The sequence below is a fragment of the Simochromis diagramma genome, unplaced genomic scaffold (assembly GCF_900408965.1).
Source record: "Simochromis diagramma unplaced genomic scaffold, fSimDia1.1 OVJJ01000361.1, whole genome shotgun sequence".
Classification (NCBI taxonomy): Eukaryota; Metazoa; Chordata; class Actinopteri; order Cichliformes; family Cichlidae; genus Simochromis; species Simochromis diagramma.
The window spans coordinates 6,802,678-6,828,139 of record NW_024386860.1 but is presented as its reverse complement, the minus strand read 5'-3'; the positions used below and the strand labels follow the sequence as shown (position 1 = coordinate 6,828,139).

Here is a 25,462-nt window from a genome sequence, read left to right as displayed (position 1 = left end):
AAAGCACTGAGAGGACTAATGCAAATCAGGAGCTGCATGATACTGAAGATAAAAATGAACTTCTCTGGTTAACATCTCATGCTTGATTTTCTCTTACAGCTGAATATAGTTGATAGAGCTGTCTTTATGTCTGTTGCTGGAGTTTAATTTCTCATTTTTCTGGGCTATAGCTAGTATAGCTGAAACTATGGTATTAAACTGTTTAGCTGGCTGTTGGCCTGTTGTATTTGATATTTGTTTTGTATCTATAAAGTTAGGGGGGGAAAAGCATGAATCAATATCTCCCAGTCTTGTTTTCTACAAATTAGATGTTATATAGCAGAAGCCTTCTCTCATTCAAAGCACATCTGCCAGACATCTATAAATCTGTCCGTAAGCGTTGCTATTGAAGCATTTCATCACCTTGAGTAACTTAACTAGTGCTTTTAGGCTTCCTTTGTTTTTTTAGACTAAAAAAAAAAAAACCAGAAAAGGAAAGAGCTCTTCCTATGTGTCTTCTTACTCATCTAATGTAGGCTCGTTTCTCACCACCTTTTCTTGGTGGTTTTCCTCCACAGTGTATTTGCGAGACACGGTCAGTGAATCATTCAGTCATCCCACCTACTCAGGAGTCATTTTGTGATTGAAAAGAAAATTTTTTGAATATCACTCAAAGTATGTAGAAGATGCCTACACATTTTCCTTCTACAAACTCCAGACAGGATCTTATCAGCGCTGACTCTTATGTAGATAGTGGGTGGCCAACAAACGGCAGCTGTGCAGGCAGCCAGTTTGTTTAAACTAAAGATTATTGTTCCTTATAACAAACATCGCAATGTGTGAAATGACCATTGGTGTAAAAAAAAAAAAAGCAAAAAGCTGCAAACTGTGTCATCCGTGGCTGTATATTCTCAGACTTTCCAGGTTTGCATATGTAGGTAGCAGTTAACACGCAAATGGCACCACACTCACTCACTGTCATTTTATTTCCTTTTTCACTTCCCACCCCCCTCTTCCTCCTCCTCCTCTTTCTCTTTCGAATATTCAAGTAAACATGTTTGGCATGATCAAACCCTACAGTCACAGGGGAAGAGACCTGCGGCTATCATAAACATACTGGCTCACTGAGCGTGCTGCTGCAACGATTTAAAAAAAATAAAATAATCACCCACACAAACACTCCTACTGAACATGACAACACCATCTTTCCAGACAAAGGAAAAAATACTTTTAACTCCCAAATAGACTTAAATGTGTGTAGCTGATGGCTAAAAGATGTGACTGAAAAGAAATGTGTGAGCAGTGCAGAACATTTGTTAACAAATGACCCCTGAGATTCTGCTTTAAAGAAAGATTAAGGGTTAAAACAGGACCTTTCACATGCTATAACTTGTTTTGACCAGCCAGTTATCCCACGTGATGATATGATCTCTTAAAAGTTTACACAAAATGCACCTTTTGAAGTTTTCTCTATAGAATTATCAGAAAACAGATAAAGGTCAAATGTTTGTTTCTGTTACTCAACATTGTAAATTCTAAAATGATGCACTTTTGCTGTTGAAATTATAATACTTTCCATGATGCTTAAAGTTGAGGGGGGGTGCAAGATTTCAGCTTTAAATTATGACACTTGGGAGTGGGTGTAAAATTGATTTGGTTGCTGTTTTTCAGCCTTGAAAATTGTGGCTATCTCCTGTATTTAAGAAGATAAGAGGGTTTAAAAATGTTGGAAAAGATAGTGTGAATTCAAAAGCAGCAAACTTAGACAAACCTCTGTGATTTGAGGGCCTGTAACACAGAATATTTTTATAATATGAAGGGCTGTTCGATATAACGATATATATCGGATGACGATATAAAAACGTCTATCGTTTCATTTTACGCTATTGTTTGTTTCGTGGTGTTGCAAAATAAACTGCTTACAGCAATATTTTTTCATCGTTTTGTTGGTCACGGTAGTGGCTATATTAATTTCTTAAGGTTCTCTCCTTCTCTTATATTTAATATAACCACACTACGGACCCGACAAGAGCCTTTTTTTATGCGATATCGTTAGCAACAACGACGGTAAAACCATCGCGTGTCCGCTTGTTTATTTTCCACTTATACCTTTCAGAATAAAGCTCAAGATCCTGTTGAGACTTTTCAAAATAAACTGAATCACGTGAAAGATTATGCCGTGTGTTTACAGATGAGAAGCAAAAAAGAGCCGCCAGGTGCTAAAAAATAAACCTTAGACTCAAACGTTAGAACAGGCTGTTCCCCGCAGCACGCCGTGTAATAAATACTCACAAAGAAAACGGCGCCGTTACAACTTATGTCTAAAAATGTATCGTTTCATGCATCGGTTAAAACACTCGACTCCAGATACACGACGCCAAGCTGGAAACACTTCACACAAGTCGAGCTGCCTGAGATTCACAGAATTTTCAGAAAATGTAAAATTTTTGTGATTTATATCGTTATCGGACGATAGATGTCTTATATCGAGATATTAGATTTTGGTCATATCGCACAGCCCTAATAATATGAAGACAAAATTTGTCATGGTGTCAGTAAATATGCTACAGCTGACTTGGAGGGGGTCAGGTGGGATCTTTTCACAGATTTGATCGATTTTATCTGGAATGGCCCAGATTACCGTTTACTGGGAGTCCTACTGTCTGCAGGGAGTTTTTATGAATGTCCAAGCAAGGCTCTTCAAAAAAAAAAAGAAAAGAAAGAAAGGAAGAAAAAGAAAATGCAAAATAAACCTCAAAGGGAAAGCAAAGAAAATAGTATTGCTGCTATAGCAAATATTGTGCTGGCAGCAACTCTGTGTGAAGATATCCGTACTGATTTTTTTGGGGGGACTTTGGCAGCGGTCACTGTACAGACACATCACACTTCAGGTCACTGGGTGAAACTGATACACAGCAAACACTTAGAAGACCGGCAGCTACAGCATGTGTGTGAAAAAAGAAGACATTTCCAACTGAAAACGACACATTATCGGCCTCTACAGCGCACGCCTTTCATATGCATATGTCGGTGAGGTTTATAGAGCGCCCACGTGACAAATTATTTGGGTGCACGTGTATTATAAGCAAAGCTCATTGTAGAAAACATTCAGGTAGCAGATTTTCACTTGAATGCTGCAAATGTCAAACGTCAGTTCATATCAGCCGTTTTGGTTTTACTTTACTGAAACCACAGGATGGTTGGGAAACCAGACCTCGAAACAAAGCTGCTGAGGCCAAAGGCTGTTTGAGGTAAACGATGCATCCTTGCAACGTGAGGTGTTTACACATCACACAAAATCAAGAGTCCTCGCACACAAAAACAAGCACCTGACTGGCAAAACCTTCAGCATGTAAAAATCATTTAACTTGCATGAGTAAAAAGAGCATTTACTTTTAGTTCTGAACGAGGAGTTTAGCAAGCTGCAAGAGAGATGCAAAAGGGTACTGTTATTTTAAAAAGTAAAGTCTCATCTAAAACTGTATATACTGCTGCTGTGAAGATATTTATGTTCGCTATGTATACGTACTATGTTTAGCATATAGATTTCTTCAAGGATAAATGAAATTATAATATTCAAGAGAGGTTACTCCTCCACATTGGAAAGAGCCAAATTGATGCGGTTCAGGATCTGATTAGCATCCCCCTAAGGTGATGTGTTTAGACCATGTCCAACTCGGAGGACACCCAGGGGCAGACCCAGGACAAATTCAAGTGCTGAATTATGGCAGAAAACTTTGCTAAAACTATGATGCATTGCTGTCCTTCGCGTTTTATGTAAAATGTCGTCTCTTAAAAAAAACAAAAAAAGCCCCCTGTTATGATTATTATTATTGTTTTTGTTGTTTGTCTGTGTACATTAATTTTTTCATGTAGTGTCAGCAGTGTTGCTAAAAATAAATTCAAGGCCCAATGATTCACTGTCAAGAGCAGCAGCGCTTTAAAAAACACAAGAGCTACGAGCGCAATGCACCGGCGTGCATGTATGTTCTTTACATACATCATGCTGTCATGTATAACTCATCGGTTACCTGTCAAATCCTGAACATCAAAGACCTCATATGATGCCTGCCCGGTGCTGGTAGAGGACAAAGCATAAGCGACTCTCTTTAGTGACCCTGTGAGCGAGTGTGTGCGTGACAGAGATGGTAAGGATTATGTTTAGAGGAATGCTGAGAGCAAGAACAGGTGTCTTTGTCCTTCTATCCACTCAGCCCAAGCAGTCCTGAGTCACAGAGGATCAGCTATCGCTCGCACACACACACACACACACACACACACACACACACACACACACACACACACACACGCTCCGATCTGATAGGAGTTCAACTGGGAATTTTGGAATCGGTGTGTGTGTTTTAGCATACAACCTGTGTAGATGACTAACACAGGGAAAGCAGGAGTAGGGAAGAGCTTGCAGACCATGACCTAACCTCCACCCACCACCACCACACTTAACCTCTCTGACCTCGACTCTCTGTCTATTTGGCTCCCTTCCTCCCTCACCACTGTCCCTCCCAGGGGAGACACCAGATAGCCATTACAGCACGCACACACACACACACACACACACACACACACACACACGCTCTGCATCAATAATGTAGAAAATGGTGTGGCAGTTGACGATAGGGGTGCGCCTAATCTCTGCCCTGGGACACTGGAGAGAGTGTGAGTGTGTCAAAAAGTGTGTGTTGTGAGTTGGGACAACTGAGGGGCAGGTGGTAGAAAGTGATGCAAAAGGGACAGAGAAGAGGAGCAGGAGGGGGAAGGGAGGGAGGGAGTAATGGCGGTGTTGCTGAAGTGAAAGAGAAGAAGGCAAGACGAGATGGGGTGAGCTCTAGGACAAGAAGAGAACAGAGAAAAGAAAGTAGGAGAAAAGAGACAGGGGAGGGAGATCTGGGAAACAAGAGTGGGATAAGAAAGAGAGAGACAATGGCTCGAGTGGGAGAGGAGAGAGGGGGTGGATGGAGGGAAGGGGGGATTAAGGGAGCGATGAGATCATTGCTCGTCTGGTAGTCTGTTGTCATCCAGGTCAGATTGCTTATCCCCTCCCCTCCTCCTTCACTGCTTCTCTCCTTCCTCCTTCTCCTTTCTGAGAGTGCGGATGCCTCTTTTCCTCCGTGTGATATTGGCGGCAGGCCCCCTAGCAGACTTCTAACACTGCTGCTATTCCAGCTATGTGTGCTGCTCACCAGTCCAACAATGACTTCCACAATGCAAGAGGAGAAGGAGGGGCCCAAGGAGATGAAAGCTAGTAAGTGAGGAAAGAGTGGAAGGGAGAGAAAGATAAACAGCACAAGACTCATGAAGAAGGAGAAATGGTGCTGAGCTGCTCGAGAGCTCTCTTATGGATGCCCGTTCCATAAGTCGCAGCCTCTCAAGAGGATCGCTTTTTGTGGAGTTTATAATTAATTTAATGTGTCGCTGCAGTTTTTACCACCCCTAATCTGCGTCTTCTTTCTCCTGTGTAACCCCAAAAGCCATTCTGACAACATTAACCAGCAATCATGGTTACAAGAGTGCTGTTATCATTCCCATTAGAACATGCTGTGGTATGACAGCAATAGCTGCACATGTTGACAGTTTCCACATACAGTTTAATTCCACTCAGATCCTCTCTTACACGGCAAAAACTATAGATCAGGGACTGCATGAACAGTCATGAATATACATGGATTTCATTTAGTTGTAATCAAGAAAAGGAGAAGTCTATAAAGGAGTACATTTAGTATCTAGTACATAAATCAATTTGAAGAAAAGTTCATCATGCAACTAATGAGGCAGCTCCTGTCCCAAACCATTTGGTAATCATTTAGTTTTTGCTGTGTTACAAAAACAACGAAACATGCATTTCATTTTCTTGATGCAATAAACTGATGCATTCCTCCATCTCCACTTTACATGGAGACAGTATTCACATTTAACCAGTGATGATGAAGTCTTGACTGGGTAGATGCCATGCTTCCCAGGGAGTTTCTGATCACCTTGACCAAAAATGCCCCTTGGCCTCTGCTGGTGAAATTATCTTCCAATTAACAGGAAAAGTAACTGCCTGGATCACCAGCCTGGGACTCAATTGCCAAGAAGGATAGAGCTGATGGGAAGGAGGCAGAGACAGACGGGCAGTCAGACAAAGTATAGGAGTGAGAAAAAAGATGAGGAGGAGAGATTCCCAGAGCTGTGAGTCCTACTCAGCAGCAAATCAACTGACAGGCCTGTGCCAAACTAACAGCAGAGTTGCAGACTCAGGGTTTTTATACGGGGACTCTGAACAGCCATTAGCGGCAGTTGGCTGGCACCGTATTGCTTTAACTCAACCCAGCTTTAGTGTGGATCTGGGAAACAACTAGTGTAAGTGTGTTTGTGTGTGGACGAGGAGGGGTGAGGTCAGTGTCGGCTCACTCACAGCCTGTAAAAGCACTAAAACTGAAAGACAGTCGGTCGGTATTTGCCTGTAGCACATTCATATACACGGCCTTGTCTTTGTCACAGATGCTTGGATGAGTGAAACAGCCTGAAGCGCTGAGCAGAGGGAACAGAGGGGACAGAAACTGGATAATAAAAGGCTCAAAGGGGTGAGACAGAGAAAGCAAGACTGAAAAGAGAGAGAGAGGAGGGCGGGCTCCACGGGAGCAGGAGGAGGTGGAGGAGGATGGTAATCAGAGCCCATATGCCTGAATCCCAAAGTGTCTGGACTCTTCCCACAAAGTCCATTAAAAATTCATTAGGGCCAATACCAGAAGAAGAGTGGAAAAGTGAGACATACAGAGAGAAAAGACAGGAGCACGACAACCTGTCACAAAGATTGAAGGGAAAAGTTCTGAATGCTTTAGTCTTTTCTTATTCAAAGTAAATGTAAGATTTTCCTCTAAATATGAACTTCTAGGAAAACATAGTCCAGATGTTTGTTTTTTGAAGTCATTAAAGACAGTCACCTAGATGCCAACATTGATTGTCTTTCAAGCTGTTCATTGTATGGTTTATAAAGGACATTTTCAGATAGCTTCAGACAGTCTCAGACTCACAAAATACTTAAGTCGATCCTATCAGAGTGAGGAAAACCAGTAAATCTTGATTGGAAGCAGAGAATATTTGGCATTTTTGTTCTAAAATTGATTAAAAAAAGCAGCACAACTATCATTATTCTCTTTCTTTTCAGTTGGATCAGAGAACTAGTTAATTAGAAACATCTCTGAACACATAAGCAGTCAGGATTAGAAATATCAAAAAAAAGATAAATAAAACTAGGAATAAATGTCCTTTTTTAAACTTCAGCAGTACTTGAGTTAGATGTTGTTTGACTTTTTTTTCGCAAAGGCTTGAAATTGGTGTGGTTTTACGAAAACATGCTGGGAAGGTTTTATTTGTTGGGAAACAATTATCCAGAGGAATGCAGCTTGTTGTGAATAATCCAGATGGAGGGTAATTTCCCTTGGAGAACTTGCTCCTGCTGGAGGTCTTGCCCGAGCCAAGAACATTCATGCCCTGCACCTCACCTGGTGCCACAAAGGCAAATTAGTCACAAAAACGCACAAACATCAAGTAACCTTAGAGGTCACCACAGGTTATGCTTTCCATAGGGTCTTACTTACTGTTATATAGCAGCCAGTAGAAAGAAACAGAAGCGGCAAAGTAGAGAGTGTTTTGTGGCCTTGGAGGGGCCAAAAATAGCGCCACACACACACTCTCTTAAACACACTGGGGTTATTGTTCAACAGTGGGAGAGCCAAAGAGAGAGAGAACGAATACACAGCATGGACCGGGGGAAGAGGGAAAGTACAGAAGTGCGATGAGGACACAAGTGACACAGAGACTGAGGACAGGATGATGTAAGATGAGCAATTTGGTCTCCCTGCTTCTCTCGGCTCGGATCTGTGCAGCGCGTCTTCTAGCGCGCACACAGATGTCTTTTCCAGGAAACCGAGGGGAGGAGCAGTAAAGAGGAAGAAAATGCACACACGTCCATAGGGACTCTCTCTTCCAGAACAAGCCCTCCAGGTCTGGTTTACATGCTCCACTGCTAAACTGTAAAGGGCTTGTTAAGTCACAACATAAATATCCATTAGTTTAGGGCAAGACTATGAACAGAGTGTGGTTTGGGTTTTACTCTAATTGAGCAACTGACTAAGCACTAAATTAGTGTGTTTTAGTACTGGTACAGTTGATGTGCACATTTCAGGAAATGACTTTGAAAGGTGCAGAGTGTCAGTCAGCATAAAATAGATACACAAGTTCTGATTAACTTCAGACACCCTGAAGAAAGTTTAAAGTAGGGCATGAGCTACAGTGTTTTCAACAGAGATTCGGTATTCCCAACGTTAATAAAAAAGAAAAAAATTATAATCAGTATCGTATCTGTCTGAAAGCTGGGAAATCAGTTAAAAAAAAAGTATTCTTAGAAATTAGTGTGGCATAAAAAATATAACAGCAATTTCTGCTGTTAAGGGTCTCTTAATCAAAATGATGTTTTGGAGTCGTGTGGGATCGTGGGAGTTGTTCTGGATTTTAACTTTGTTTTTGTTAAATAAATAATGGCACAGTGTAATCTGTGTCATGTAATGATTTATCTGAGATTGTATTTATGTCATTTTAGAACCTGTTTTTTTTAATTACGTCCTAATACTGAAGCTTAGCATGAAAAGAGATTGTACTTTCTTTTTCACATCATTTATACTGTGAAAAAAAAAATGACTAGCTCAAATCAGCCAGCGGCTGGCCAGTGAATTTGTCCAGCATACTTTTTTACTGATCATTTAATATTTTATATATCCGTCAACTGACTAAACACCGGGCAAAACCAAGGCAATAAATATTTAATTACCCTAGAGAAGTCGCCTGGATGCTAAAGATGCTGACACTGTTCGTGAGAGGTTGAATTTAGGACCCAGGAGTTTGGCATCTAACCACATGGGACACCTAAACAAACACTATCTCTCTTTTTCACACAGTAACAGAAGGAATAAAACAGGAAACAAAAACAAAAACTCACTGTCAGGCACAAAAAGTGAGCCGTTCCAAAAAATACACAGCACTGTCCAAACACAAACAGACACAAAGCCCCAGGGCACTGCACCTGATGCGCTCTCAGGTGAGCTGGACAACCGGACCTCTCTCTGTGTAATCACACTCATAAACAAGCCTGGTGGGAGAGAGAGAAAGTGTGTGTGTGTGTGTGTGTGTGTACGAGTTCCCCAGAGCTTGTGAAGAACAGCAGAATAATATTGTGTCAGTGAGAGAAGAGTCCTGTTGCTCTCAGGGTGCTTTTAGGTATATTTACTCTCACCAAAGTGACGGTCTGCTCCCAGGACATTAACGTCTCTCCTAAGACATGAATATACACACAGACACACACAAGCATGCACCTACATGCTTCACTGGCACAAAAGCCAAGGTAAAAAAAATCTAAGTTACACTTTTATATGATATATATTTTGAAATTACCAACATTTATTAAATACGTTAATTATAGCATAAGACAGCTTCAAATTCCTGTAAACAGCCACTTTCTCTAACTAAAAGTTGGTCCACCTAATTTACTGATTAATGAAAATTTAACCAGGAAAATATGACCTGTGAAGTTTACGTGATGCATCAGCTGGTAGCTGTCTCAATCTGATTGTGCAGCGGTGCAACACTGCGATGTCTGGCTGAGTACAAACAACGGCAATACTATGAAGTGTTTCAGTTTGCAGTTTCTAACTGTGACAATCAGCAAAGATGCATGAAATATTAGCCGTCCTCTATCAAAATCATGTGTTCTTGGGCCACATGAAGGAGAGAAAACCCCAAAACCTAAATGTGGAGAATTCAAACTGTGCAGGAGCTTTAATCGTCACACTGTAACACTGTGGGTGACTTTCAAAGCACGCTACGATAAAGGACAAAGGAAACAGGACACTCAGTGTTAATCCCAATGTGACATTAACACTGGAATAAAATGTGAGTGCTTCTAAAATCACAATGTGTCAACACTGCTCGTGGGCTTTGTATTTGAGGTACTGGGAGGTAAAACAAATAATAGTATTAAACACAGTTATAATGCTGGTTTCTGATTATACAAGAGTCTTATCACTTTCAGCACAACTCATTGTTTCTTTTGCTGTAACATTTATGATAAAATGTCAACAGTGTTTTCATTAGTGCGTGGGAGATGTGTGAGCAGGGCTTTGAATTTTCTTCTTTACAATAAAATACAATCCAATTTTCCTACAGATACACCTATTTATCTAAATCTAAAAGTTAAAAACTTAGCCTGATATGAGAGGGCAACTGTTGAGGGAAGCGACTCTTGTAGAACAGGAACTGTTTTCCAGTTAACCCTGTGAGGTCTTATACATGTTTATACTTTCCATGTCTGCAAGTGCAATAGGGTCCGTTCAGGTCTGAGTGATGTAAATTTTGTCATCAAAAAGTGAGCACAGGGGTCTGAGGATGCCTGTGTGCCTGCCTGTTTTTTGTGACTTGTCCACAGAGAATTAACATTGCAATACACTAACTACAAATTAACTCCAACTGTCAATGGTAGAGAAGTTGACAGGACAGACCATGTTGATTTTTTAAATTAAGATTAATTTTAAGATTATTTGGTTTACACGTTCATCTAACAAGCAAAAGATCCATGGTTCGATCCTGGGAAGGGACACAAATACCTTTGGGGTTACGTCAGGAAAGCCATCTGCCAATTCAAAACATGCAGAGCTATCTGCTGTGGTGAACCCATCTAAATAAGGGTGCATATGAAAAACAAACACATGAATGGGGAAAAAAAGTGGACAAAGTCAGCTATCAGTCTCTAAATGCCTGCAGCCTCCAAAGCTGCGGGATGCCCGTAGGTGTAGATGACTGGAAAAAGAAGTCCAGAAAGCAGTTGATTTGTAGACCTCAAGGGACCAACAGATAGCCATGAGGAGAGCAATGGAGAACTGAAGCTGACAACTAACAGTGTGTGACCTGTGAGACACCCTCTAAGACTGAGGACAAAGGCAGCTGTAACTGGTAATTACCTTTTCACAGGTAAATCTACAAAAATCTTTAAAGACTGTTACTTCCTCTAGACAGTTCTTATCGACCAAATGCTGGCTTTCTGTCATTGTAAGTCTGGGCTTTAAGGTGGAAACCAAAATGCACGCCTTTAAATGAAAGATCTGCTCCTAATGTGCGACACAAAACAAAATGAGAGCTTCGCAGTGATAACGACTGCCAAAAAGTAATAATTCCCCCTGATTATCTTGCTTATGAATCACTGAATGACAACACTGTAGCCAAAATTAAAATCAGATTAATCATCCAGCCTTACTATTATTCACAGACTATGTACGAGGAGCCCTAGCACGTTAAAGGCCGTTTAATGTCCGATCAAACATTTGCATCCCCACGCACACCTCCTTCTGAAAAAGATGAGGGCTGCAATGCATGTGTGAAAACGGTTAATAATTTCCTTTAAAGTAACTTTTAGGGAGAAGCTGTTACGCTCTAACACAGCCATGTTAAAGGCTACAGGCGCCTCTCTCATCTCCTTCACTCTGTGTACCTACCTCACAGGCTGGTGTTAATGTACTGGCCCGGCCAACAGCTTGGGAGAGAGCTGCCAGCTGACTCTCCACTTCTGGTTCAACAAAACACTGCCTACACTCACTACTGCCCATAACTCTCTGTGCACACATCTGTGTGTAGGAGCGTATGGGTTCAACAACTGCCAAATCACTACAGCATTAACTCAACATCTATATGATGTGTGTTTTTAAGCTTTTATTTTAAAAAATAGGAAAGATCCAGATCACCTTTAAAAGACGAACTGGTTGGCTGAAAACTATATATAAATACGCAGGGAGGAAAAAAACATGAGTAGGTTACTGTTACTGTCACTGTGTTTTAAAAGGTCAATGGGTCAAAAGGTTGGTTTTGTCACACAGGAGCAAATTAGGTGTGCCACCACCCAGCTACATATCTGTCAGGTCTAGAAAATTTGTGTGTATTTAAGAGATAGGTGGCACTTTTGGGAGGTGGTTTCCTGGAATGTGCCACTAGAGCGGGACAGGATGTTAGCAACTCTTGTATGCACCACAACAACAGATCTGTTTCCTGTGTGCATATGCATGTCATTTCTGATATGTGCTGAAATCAGGCAACAAATCAAAACCGCTGCAGGCAACACTGTCCTATAATTACACAACGATATTGCATCTCAGAACTGCTATATATAAGCATAGATGAGGAGATTAAAAATTATTACTATAACACAACACTGATGCTTCTTACACCATGTGACCGTGTTCTACTATCAGCTTGTAATACTTACTATACATGTGCGTGTATAGGTTTCATGCATGTGAATAAAAACACATAAAACCACATAAATGTTATGCTACCTGAGATTTTGCTGTACCGGGGATATCAATGGCCTTTAGCCTTAGAGCATTAACTAATACTAACATGGTGTCAATCAAGCTAAAGAGGCTCTTGAAAACCAAACATCTTCTGAGAGACACTTAAGAGATTGCCTGAAAGTGTCTCATAAGTGGATGGGTATAAGTTATAAGCTTGTGGAGCTTCTAGTAAGCAAAATAAACTGTATGTAATGCTCAAAAGTGTTTTCATCTGGCAATATAATCAAAACTCTCATTGATTTTCACTATATATAATAGTGTGTCTTGAAATGTTGCCCTACTCTTTGATGTGGATGTGAATGACCCAGAGTCCTCTTGCTGATACAGGCTACTAGTAAAAACATAAAATCCCATTCCTCCATAAGTGTACAGAGATCCACATAATTCCTCTGTTTGGTACGTGCGTCACAATTAGCGGCGTAGCTGACAGTGCTACATTAATTGAATGCAACTATCCCCACAAGTATTCTGTCAGAAAATCTGCATGTACGCACATAAACGTTCACACATTGAAATGCGCACGTGAGCACAGGTGCTACAGAGGAGCTGGCATCCAAACAGTAAATGACAGTGACACACAGAGCTGCTGAAAAGATTCACAGAACCAGAAAAACAAGTCCACAATAACAGCTACAGGCCGAAACACCCAGTGTGTGTGTGTGTATATTTATGTGTGTGACTGTGCGTCAGTGCTGACTCAGTGCGTGAATGTGTTTGTAATTCAGCCTTCACAACGCAAACTCTCCTCCATTCTCTCGCCCTCTCTAACTCTCTGTCTCCTAGCAACCAGACACTTAAGGCCTAAAAATAAACCTTCAGAAATGAACAGAACAAAAAAATAAAGCATAAATGGCAATTAATCCTTTCAAGCCTGGAACACGGACTCAAATAGGCCAGGTATTAGAAAGAAAAGAGCAGAGCTGGAGCAAGGGAGTAAGATGAAGAGACGCAAGAGAGAAAAAGAGTGGGAGTCTGAATCTGCCAGCAACAGGTAGCTGTCAGGAGATGGAGGTCTGCACAACATGACAGTGTGTGTCTGTGTGTGTGTGTGTGTGTGTGTGTGTGTGTGTGTGTGTGTGTGTGTGTGTGTGTGTGTGTGTGTGTGTGTGTGTGTGCGCGCGCAAGAGGGTGTGCATGCATGTCCACTAGCTTTTGAGTGCTACACAGGAACTTTTCCACCCTTTCCAAAAGCCGGGCAAAGCAAACATAGACTCAAGCGTTAAAACAACTCAGTTGTCCTGCAACACGGTTCATGGTAAGCAGAGTTTAAAGAGAAAAAAAGGCAGCATCATGTGACACCTGTAACACTCGGGATGGAGCAGGAAGCTCTACCTCCACCACCTACGACAAATACTTTATGGCTTATTTGGAGGAGAGTATATCTACAGCATGATATTATTACTGCTTAACAAACATACCTCAGGAGAAGGCACTTCTGTGAAATCATAACCCATAAAGGCAGTTTTTTTTTTCCATACTGTCTAAGATAAGGCAAGCAAATGACTTGAAATATGGCACACCAAGTTCATGAACTCCATGAACTTGGTAGGCAGGGCTGGATTTTTACAGTATGCCATTAATTCCAACTTTATGTATTTATGGTGCTGTAATATAGCACAAAAAAGACCTTTGTTTGCCATAATAAATACAGCGCCCTCTGTTGGAAACACATTAAATAGTAGTACAGGTGCAGTAATTCACCTGTTGATTCATTAACACATTGCTGACTTTTTGTGACTGCCAGACTGGAATGGTTCGGCATGCATGTCAGACGATGCAGCAACCTGTAGCCACACATTAATTGCTGTTGGTGCAAGACACTCGCGCTCTGTCTCGCGTTGTCTGGCTTCAAGGTGAGCAATTGCAGTGGCTACCAGTAACAGCACAGGATGCTGGTGACTGACATACAACAGGGTAGTAAATACACTGGAGTGTTACTCAGGCAACTGGGATTTTGCAATTTCCCTTTCCTTGTTTTAAATACAGTAGATTTCTGGCTAGACACTGGAAAGTTTGTATTTTATGTTTTATTCTAAAGCATAAAATATGCAAATAGCTATCTCACTGGTGAATTTAGAAATTTCTTTGATAAGTGCCTTAAAGACACCACAGAGGTTCCCTAAGACATTCGACACCATCGCACCTAAGATGGCAGCCGAGACCACAGGCCAGCTAAGTTCTAGCCAAGTCTTTGCCTTTCATTTTGGTGATTGCACTTAGGGCTCAAAAACCATACAAAGTTTTATTAATTTGGGATGACTTCTGAATGAATCAGGATGAAGCTACTTTCCAGGTTGCCTGGGTAACACAGCACATCATTATGGTGGGTTATCATTATTCATTTTGCTCTTCAGCGCCAAATAAACCCAACTCAAACCTCACTTGTCCAGTACCATCGATTCCTCCTGTGCATTTCCCATTTTTTGCCACATATCTTTAAATCATACAGCATAACAATCTACATAATCTTTTTTCTAAAATAGCTGGCACCACATAGAAAACCAAGGGACATGAGCACAAAGCAATTAACACGTAATGCACCGGCACAAGTACAAACGCTGGCAACAAAGTCAGCCACTTACGAAGGTTACGTCGTGGGCTCTACAAAGATTACCGCGCAGAGGTCTAAATCAGTCATTATGCACAAGGTCGATCAGACAGCCTCGGAATTGACTAGAAAGACTGTGACTAGATTCTGCCAGTGTATGCATTTGTTTTTTTTCCTCCTTTATTAGGAAAACCTCTCTTTCAAGTTCCCAAAAGCAAACAAACACTTGGGAACCGCTGAGAGTTAGAAACAGTCCAAATTCTTTCAGCTTCAATGCAATGATCAGTGTAGCTGTTCTCTTAGGTGTAAGAATAGAGCTTAGGATTCAGTCAAGGATGAAAATGAGAAGACATGAGCATGGACAGATGACCTGTCAGTGGCTTAAATCTTTTTGGCCACCTTGCCTACTCTTTTAACTTCAAATATAGGGTTTGCTTTGTCTACTGTGTTTCCAGTTGCTACAAAACTACAAATAAAAGTTGCATGGTTTTCTTAAAAACAACAACAATGTTTACCAGCATGACGGTTTGAACCCATTTTGATGTGCATCAATTTGTTGCAAAGAAAACAAAGGGTGTGGGAGTTTTGAAGCACATCATGTGTGTTGCCGCTAACATGTCGCACGTCAAACGACTCTGCAAGGCCACTCGCTCTTTGATTGTAAACGCTCCTATTGTGATTTTTTTTTTTCTGCTTCCTGCAACACAAAATAAACAATCTTATGAAACACAGTGAAAGACAACTGAGTCATGAACACACACATACACAGAGGGCTATTGTCTTGTCTGAAGGCGACACATTGCCGACACTTGTTTTACGATGAATTATCATTCTGGATGCGTAATGACAAGTGAGAGACAAAGCAGTGAGACACCTGATCTTTACACCAGATGTCTAAAAATTTAGGATGAGCTGCTTCTTTCTAAAACATTTCAGGACTGTGCTCTGGAAGCAAGAATATTTATCACTATGCCTTTCAAAGTAGAGAGACAAAGCAGTGCCTAGTGTCTACCAAAACTGCCACTCTAGCAGCAGGTTTCACAGACATGTTTAGGCCAAGTCTAAAATAACTTCAAGAAAAAAATTATGGTCTAGCACTTGACTTCCTAAGTCTGCAAAACTGAGCCTACGTATGCTATTCATGGTTTACTTCAAAACATTACAATGTAGTAGTGGATAATTACAATAAAACTGAAGCCTAAAGGTTTACATAGATATATTTGGTTGACTGTCAAAGTGAGCAGCGATACTTCACAAATCAAGGCAACTCTTAGCTCATTTCCCCACTAATGCATTAAATTAATACCATTATTGTGAGGGTCACGATAAACTGAATCTGCTTCATTATAGTTTAATGTCAGATCTCCACATATAACCGACACTTGGAGCTCAGGCGCATGCACACAAGCTCACTGCACTCAAGGATAATTCTCTCTATTGGGGTGATTTTTAAATCAGAGCTTAATGTGACTGTACTTGCACAGACACCCGTTTATATAGTCACCTTATTTAATTCATTAATTTAGTTTTTTTTCCCCACCAGGTCTTTTTGTTGGTGGAAAAACTCTGATGTGTGTTGGAAGGGCTCAGTGAAAAGTGCAGGAGTGACAGATGGACCATATAGTAGAACTTTAGGTCTAAGGTAAGTAAATAAAGCACCATTAAGAGCCACTGTTATATCTTAATACTGCTTTTACAATCTTTCCTATAATTGTTTCCATTCAGTTTCCATAAGCTAAGTTTTTAAGCATTAGTGAAAACCTTTATGTTCTCTTACAAGGCACATTGACTTCCCATCACTCCCACCACCCTGTCCCTGACCTGGATTTCTGCTTTTCATATAACAGTTTCATTGAAGGACAAGTTAAATAATGAATCTCTGAGTCTAATATAGATTGGTGAATAAAGAGTTAATCCAATAAACCTGCTTCCACAAGTTCTATTGTTATAATATTGGGTTTTTGAAATGTTGATGGCATAACCTCTTACACAAATGGAGGTCTTTAAAGCGAGTGCCGAAGGACATGGTATACTTGGATAAAAAGGTAGAAAACCTACTGAGGGCAGAGTTGGTCCTCTAGTAAAGCTTTTCTTTATGAAGGGTCCAAGTTCTAAGTCCTGCAGCCAACAACTTTCAATATCTTACACAAAAAGAGCTCCAAATCTGATTAAAATCCGAAATTTATTTTGTTTAAGATGTCTTGGGTATTCATAGTTTTTCAGATACGGTAAAAGGTTCAGTAGAGGTGGACCCAACTATTTGATTATTTGTATGCTTTTAAATAGGCAGATATTTAAAAGTTTAGTATTTTGCCTCTGAAATCTACTACTTATGTGCATGTGGATTCTGTCTGAGGGTGTTGAAGAAAATCAGGCTTGACTGGAGTTAAATTCTTTAATTAAACCTAAAGGCACTAGTCTTTAATAAGTCGTGTGTAGTAAAACAAAAACTAGTGTATTTTGCTGAATGTTTCCTGATGGATGAAGGCAAGGCAAGGCAAGTTTATTTGTATAGCACAATTCAACAACAAGGTGATTCAAAGTGCTTTACAGAGACATTAGAAACAAAAACAAATAAAAAGCATGATTTAAAATTGATTAAAACAAGGCATAAAATTCAGCTTTGACAAAATAGTTGAGTCCCACAGATTTGTCCACCTATCTTTTACATAGTTTAGTTTTGGAGTTATATAAAGAGTAAAATAACACTGAAAGTCTCACTCAACCAGGAAAAAAACAAAAACAGCATAAGCTTGTGTTATATGCTAGATTGTTGTTGTCTTCTCACTATACATGCTCTTAATTTTATGCAAGAGAAAATAAAGTATAAAAAATTATATTTTTCACAAAGAAACTCCATCTTGTGGTTTTGCGACATGGCGCTGCTTTGCGTGCACCCGGATTTGCGACATGCTTTACAGTAACTGAAAATGGACGTGCGACCGGTTGCAGTTTCATGCCTGGACATGCAACAGGGAGAGACAGCTACACAGGCAGCCCAAGAAGAAGCACTTTTACCGAAAAGAGGGGGTACGTCTGTGATTTGGTTACATTTTGGGTTCAACAGCACCAACACAGAGCATAAGACGCCCAATTTGCAAGCTATGCTATAAAACTACTCCTGCACCCAATGGCAACACAACAAATCTCTTCTACCACCTACAGAAGGTCCACAAAAAAGAAAACTCAAGAATGCAGAAAATCCGAGGTAAACCAAGTTGTGGAATGACGGGAGCAAGTTGGGAAAAGAAAAACTATACGAGCTGAAGATACAGCAGTCTTTCGCACAAGGCACGCCGTATGAAAAAACGCCCCAGCGCCATAAGCAAACCACAGGAGCCATCTCGCGTTACATTTATAAAGGCATGGCCCCTGTTTATGTAGTTGAGAAGGACCTCGTCAAAGTTTTGGATCCGAGGTACGTTATGTCCGGTCGTAAGCACTTCAGTAAAGTCGAGTTGCCTCGCTTATATGACGCATGCCGGGCCAAAGTAGAGAAGGCTGTTTGCAGTGTCGTGCATTATGCCTTGACGACTGACCTATGGACGAGCAGAGATACGCAGCCCTACATGAGCATAACCATCCATTTCAGTAACAAAGACTGGACCCTCTGCGCTCGCTGTTTACAGACTGTGTACTTTCCAGATGACCACAGGTCAGGTGGTATATCATGATATATATATATATATATATATATATAGTTTTCGTGATATAAAATAATTTATATCGTGATAAATATTTTTTCCATATCGCCCTGCCCAAGTTGGGCTTGGCTTAAACCTAGAAGAACCGTTCTAGGAAAAGTGCTGTCATTTGTGTGCTGGCAGAAAAACTTTCATTTCCTGCAGTCCAGCTACCAACTAAGTAAACAACCACATCATGTGACGTGACGTTCTTGCAACAGGCTGTGATAGTTAAGGAGAATTGATTGATCGCTGCAATTCAGTCACACGAGTGAGCCAAAAAGACAGTGTGGGAATCATCCATCAACTTCTACCACCCACTTCCTTAAAAACTCTTCGACTGGATGTGGATGAATTAAACAAATTATTTTAACTTGTAGGAAAAAAATTCAACATTTGCTGAAAAAGGAATTTAGAATCACTTAAAATAAGTTTTAGTAGTACAACAAACATGGTGCTCTGAAGCAAAAATGCCATCTTTATGTTTCCTACTAAACAGAGCAAGGCTTTCACTGCAGGGACGAATCATCTGGCTCCTGCTTCTGAACAGATGAAAGCTAATGTATCTATTGAGAATGAAATGCATGGCCCTCGTGTGCTTTCTTTATGCCATTTTGTTCTCAGGGCTAATAGCAGCTATCAGAATATCTCCATGAATATGTACTAATGGATCTTATATATATATTTTTAAAAAGTGAAGAAAAGATTATTTCTTAAACCTTGTCATAGTTTGCCAACCTCCTAATGTTGCTGTCAGTTGGCAAATACTACGGATACATTTGAAGCTCACAGACTCATATTTTATTCTGATACTAGTCTGTATTGCATGGAAATCACGCAATTATGATCTGTGCCATGTGTCTCTGTAATATTCTAGGGATGCACACTGTCCCGTATATTTTTGTTACTTCTTCTGCTCAAAATAGGCTTTTAGGGTTGACTTTGCAACACAACTGATCAAAACAGAAATCTGTGCATTTTCCTGATACTTTTGACCAGTGTATCATTACAAAGAGAGAAGGAGCCACATATGGTTTCCAGACACATTCTGTTTCTACATATTTCAACCTTTAGTAAACCACTCGGCTGTGTACAACTTGAACGAGCCTTTTTATCACTTCCATAAGTTTCTAACTACTCCTACACTTAGACTTCATAATCTCCTTACAATGCATGTGCAGATAAAATCATTAATTTTATTTTGCATGTTTCGTATGAAGTCAGATAAACTTTTAAATCCTGACGAATGAGCAAAAGAAGAAAATAAAGATCTTCCCAAATAGAATACCTGGGGATGTATTATGTCTGTGTGTGTTTGTTATGAGCTGGGTGCTGTTGTTCAGACTGGAGGTGAGAGTTGAATAGGTAACTGGCCCATGGGAATCATGTTTTTCTCACTCCTCTGGTGCTGCTAACTGTGCAGATGGTAGTGAGCATTCACAGTGAGTAGTAGGATACAAACAAACACACGCACACGTGCTTACCTGGAGTTTCTACAAATGTGTGCGACTGTGTGCAGAAAACATCAAAGCATCACTTGGTGACCACGGTCAAAATATCCCTGCCCCACACGTGCACACTGATGAGCGCTCCCATGCAGACTTTCAACAGGGGAGAGATAAACCTGAGGGTGAAGCAGAGGGCTGGCGGCCTGGTATTTTAAACAGGCCCTTGGGTGCTGAGTGAACAGGGAACACAGGAAGCTTGCCAACCAGCGTTGTTGTTCTTAACACCTTTCTGCTTCTTGGAAGAGAACATATTTGGAGCAGAGTACAACATCCTGCTTCCAAGGTGCTAATAAATGGCTAAAAAAAAATTAGGGATGGTAGATTTGACTGGTGAACTGCATCATGATGACAGTGAGAGAAAAACACTGAACATAATTATCCCGCTTAGCTAATTACAATGGAGTAGCAGTGCAGAGTTGATCAAAATTAGGGTCATCACATGCTTAATTCAAATTCCTTTATGACAAATATAAGATACTTTCTATTACAATGTTACAAAAGTTACTTTTGTTACAAAAGGTGCTTTTGGACTCTGCAGTTGTGGTATCTCCCTGGGGTAACTACCCATTGGGAACCTCAAAGTACATACCTTCTTAGTCTTGTACACCCCAAGATTGGTATACAAGACTAAGACTAAATTTAATTCCTTGCACATGTGGACTCAGTAAAGACTTTACCAGCAGTTCAATACTCTGAGAGAAACTGAGGACACTCGCTAGCAAGTCATCAATTATGGCCTAAATCAGGGGTGGGCAATTCATTTTCCCAGGGGGCCACAGCTTATGAAGAGATAAAAATTAATATTAAGCAGAACTGAATTTAGATTATTAGAGCGGCCCTCCACAGCAGTCCCACTTTTTCTCATGTGCCTCCTTGGGGAGATTTATTGACAACCCCTGCCCAAAACGATACCCCAATCTTTATCACTTTTTTACTCTGATGGGGGCCAAAATTTATAAAATGAACACTGTATTGTTTTCTCTATGACTTAAAACTGTGGCCACAAACTCAACAGTAAAATGTTACTAAACGTTACTGAGGTCATAGACCTAGGAAGCTGAGGGCGGACATCTTTACAACTTCTTCTTTCTGCAGCCAGAGGGGTCACACCCTACTAATTACTATAAGCAATGCAATTTTAAGATACTTCCCAAAAGGCTTCCCTTTTGAGACCTGGAAACTCTTTTACGAGACTAGCAGCAATGTAGGGCCCAGTGATCACAGGAAGGCAATGACATTAAGCAACTTGTAGCGACAAGTAAAGTGTAGCAACATGGAATGTGGGTGGATGCAGAGTTAAACTTTTGAAATGTCTAATAGCGACCAACGATCAGCTGCTTTATGGATGGACCAGGCTTTGTACTTGAAACTAGTGATAAAAACCGTAAACTCTTCAGCCAAGTATTTACTGAGATCGGAGAACACAAAGCCGAGGGAGAATAACTTGACTTCTATTTGCAACTAGAGAGATATTTAAAAGAATGCAGGTTTAAAACATTTCCCCACAGGCTTTACTTTTCAGACCCTGAAGCTATTTTCCCTCTTATTTATTTTTTATCAGCTTGTTTACGCAGGTTTTTCAGTTGGCACTGCTGCATTCATATCCTCCACCGGTCACTTATGTCACTGCGGTGGGAGATTAACCACACTAATGCAGTAACTATAAAAGACCCTGAAAACTGATTTCTACTGCCATCCTCCTCAAGTCTGGCAGTCCAGACGCACAAAAAAAGTTACTTCTTTCAACAGTTATAAGAACTATGACAAAAGCACCTTTAAATTACCTTCATGGAGCTATGTGGAATCAAATACATTACATAACAGACAAAGTGTTTAAAGGAGCACTCAGAGAATCACTTGTATTACTGCTCCTTAAGGCTTTTGTCACACCTACAACAATACCAAACAGTGGGTATTACACAGAAATACATGAACATTCAATGCCTCTGACGCTAGTAGACTTTGTGCCCTCAGTGGTTCCTGTGCGTCAGCAATGTGTGTGAACAGCACCAAAAATACACACTACTTCACTAGATCCCATCAAGCAATTCCTTCCTCCACTCCTAGTCTATTCCTCCATCAGTCCCCCAATCCCTGACTAACACACCCCTCTTGCTTATGTATCCAACCCTGTGTGCTTTCCTGCCATTCTTCTTTTGCAGCTAATTTTAGATGAAGGAAAAGGTTCTATCCACATCTGCTAGTCATTCTTTAAGATGTGTGCGAGTGTATGTGTGCGAGTGTATGTGTGTGTGTGTTTGGGATTGAGAGGAGACAGAAAGGAAACTGGTAAAAGGTCAAAGGGAGAGAGAGAAAGAGAAAAAGGGAGAGGCGGTGGAATGGGTGCTGAAAAGCAAATAAAAGGAAAGGTATAAAAGAAACCAGGATAAAGACAGAGTCAGCATCCCAACCAGAACAAAACGTTCATCGTGACTGATATACAATTAGATTTACAGGGTTTCCCTCTACAGTCACTCGGCAGTGGTGAACCATAACAGAAACAAACTGCCTTCACAAATAGAGAGAATGTGAAATAAACAAAGCATCATAATTTTGCTTGATTTACGGAGACAAGCGGACAAATGTAACGGCGTAGAGCTCAAAAACAGCATTTACCCAAATGACCAGAAATCATCCAAATGGGAATAATTTGTAGTCTATAACAAAAGAGAGTGAGGACACACAACGTTTAGTTTTGGAATGCTGGCCACAGGAGCCAAACAAAGGATGCTCACATTTATTTTTACAGGAGCAGGATAAGAGGTGACAAGGCTTCTTAATGCTGTTCTAAATTACCCTCCAGCTTCTTCTGCTAGAGTTACAGAAGTTGAGTTTAAGTTTAAAACTTTTGTCTATATTTGACAATAAATAACAAATATCTCATTAACACGGTTTTGTTTTTGCAAAAGCTTGGTCCTTGTAAAATGATCCTTTTCCTTTGTGTTTATAGCGCTGAGTCACGAGAGTGACAACAACAAATGCTGGCTGATTCAGTAAATTCAACATTTATCATGCTGTCTGCTGGAATACAGACTGCAATGTTATGTTATAATGGGAGGTTAGGGACACTGATACATTTGTACATAAAAAAAACTCTATTGCCATCCATGTTTTTATCTCAAACGTTTGACATATTTTCTTAATTTTGAGATATTTCCTCAGGGGTTTTAGCTAGTAAGTTACAATTTTGACATATGTAACTTCAAACTGTGAGTTAATAACACAAATTTTGGACTGATTTTTACTTTCTCCGAATGGTGAAAAAAAGCTGGCTCAAGGGGTTGGATTAGATTAGGCGACAACATCTGATCTGTTGTTCTGTGTTTACTACAACTTATGTTATGTGACGTCAGCAGCTAAAGTAACATCAAAGGGTCAACAGTGTGTAGGTTCATATCTGAAACACCAAAAACTTTTCTTTTTGTGTTTACTGAAATTATTCCTAACATCCTCACAGTGAGGATACACATTTATAATTTAACACTGACATTGTATTGGTACATGGTACCAGCAGAATCAAAAGCAAGGTTATTTGATTGGAAGCAGGTGGAACGGTGCATTGCTACGTAAACACTGTAAATCTGGTGTTTAGGTGTTGAATCAATGGAGCTGCAACAACAAATTCTGGCTGGTTCATGAAATTAACATTTATTGGGTTTTCTGCTGCAACCAAAGGCTGCAAGTGGCACAAATAAAGACTTGTATTGTCTCAACTAGTGTGGTCTGACGTGGTCCTGTACTTCATCACCTAGAATGGAGAGAGCAAACGTCCAGAAAGAGAAAACACTGACAGGCACTCACCGGCCTGCAAATGCACACAGCACTCACACATACAGGATCCTGGCAGTCACCGCTGTGCGTCACAGTGGGCTGCGAGGGGGACACAGAGGGCAGAGCGCAGCGTGTTTATGTGTGTGCGCTTATCCCATCGTAAACAGAGACAAGAGACACATGCAGTGTCACCGCCTGTCACCACTTTCTCCTCTTCCCTTCACAGTTTCTGCCCTACGCTAACTTGCGCCTGTCTTCTGTCAAGCGATTTTCTTATGCCCTTGCCCTCGTCTCGATCCCCTCCCCCATCCCCCACCCCCCACCTTCACCTCCTCCAGTCTCTTTCTCGTCCTCTAACCCCAACCCACTTGGTCAGCTTGTTAAGCATGTCTCCTAAAGCTGATTAAGTAGTGTTGATCAGCCTTACGTAACACTCACCTCGCACAGACACCGCTGCCAGCCAGCAAGTCAGCCAGCCAGCCAGCATACCGTCTTTCTGGCTCTGTGTATGTGTGTGCAAGAGATTTGGAGAAATCAGAAAAGGAAACTTTACTTCAGTGAACATTGCTCTGCATGGTGTATTTGTAGTTGCAACAAGCACACACGCGCTAAGTCAGTGCATGATCTCATTGATATGAGCATATCTGCCCCACAATGCTGGAGCGTGCACTTAATTGGGGTCTTCCCAGGGTTGGACAAACGAGTGTCTGCTCCTGTTGCATGGTGTGCAGATAATCACTACTTATGCCCCTCTTAGCACTGGGCTGCCAAGAGAGGCAACGCAACCCCTACACTGAAGCACACAGACATACTTGATGTGACAGACCGAAGGCATAAATGAAGAGAGCGCAATCCTACCAACCACAGGGGTGTGCACACACGCACACACACGCATACATGCGCTTTAAACACTGTTTTGGTGGTGCAGGTAAAGAAAGCCCTGCACCAGATTAATTGGTGGGGTGATTGAGTTAATGTGGCAGTGCACACAGGCAGGTTAAAAAGGTTGTCTCGGCCGGCTCCTCTCCTCTCCTCTCCTGGTTTGCTCTCGCGTTCTGCCTCATGGGAAAGATTAGAAACCTCAGCTGGAGCAAATAAAGCTGGACGTTATGCAAGAGTAAGAGAGAGAGAGAAAAAGCGAGACAGAGAGAGAAAGGCTGATGATGATGTAACTTGAGAGAAGAGCAAAATAGAGAGATGAAGAGCAGGAGAGAAAGAGATAAAGAGACAGAGCTGTGATAAGAGCAGATGACCAAGGTCCATTGTAGCCTGAAATATGTACCCTACTGTACTATATGGTTCCAGCCACCCTTCTAAACAATAGCAGCTGATCTACACTGCTACGCAATGAGCTCAGCTGTAAACACACAGCTGCCCTGCACTGGCAGAGAGCAGTCCTCTTCAGTCTTGCACATCCTTTGCACCAACAGCACACAAAACCAGACTAATGCATAATGTAAGGTCAATCTCAGACTTATACTTGGTTTCATTAAGGCCTTCCTGAGTGACACATATGGGATTGTGTTCCCCATTCAACCTACAGTGTGATTCAGCTGGGCTGTCAGACCAACGCAGAGAGGC

General features: G+C 41.0%; 1 protein-coding gene across 2 annotated transcripts in view; it reads right to left on the bottom strand.

Moving 5' to 3' along the window:
• Positions 1-25,462, bottom strand: part of erfl3 (Ets2 repressor factor like 3) — a 62,395-nt gene that overhangs the window by 20,591 nt on the left and 16,342 nt on the right. Inside the window, exons 1-2 of one of the 2 annotated variants that reach the window (XM_040030199.1) lie at positions 10,112-24,171; positions 5,875-5,880 (exon numbers count right to left, since the gene is read on the bottom strand). The exons of the other annotated variant lie outside the window; for it this stretch is intronic. Coding sequence (XP_039886133.1) covers positions 5,875-5,880; positions 10,112-10,122 — 17 coding nt within the window. The 5' untranslated portion in view covers positions 10,123-24,171. Of the gene's footprint in view, positions 1-5,874; positions 5,881-10,111; positions 24,172-25,462 lie in introns of those variants that run through there. 2 annotated transcript variants of the gene reach the window in all.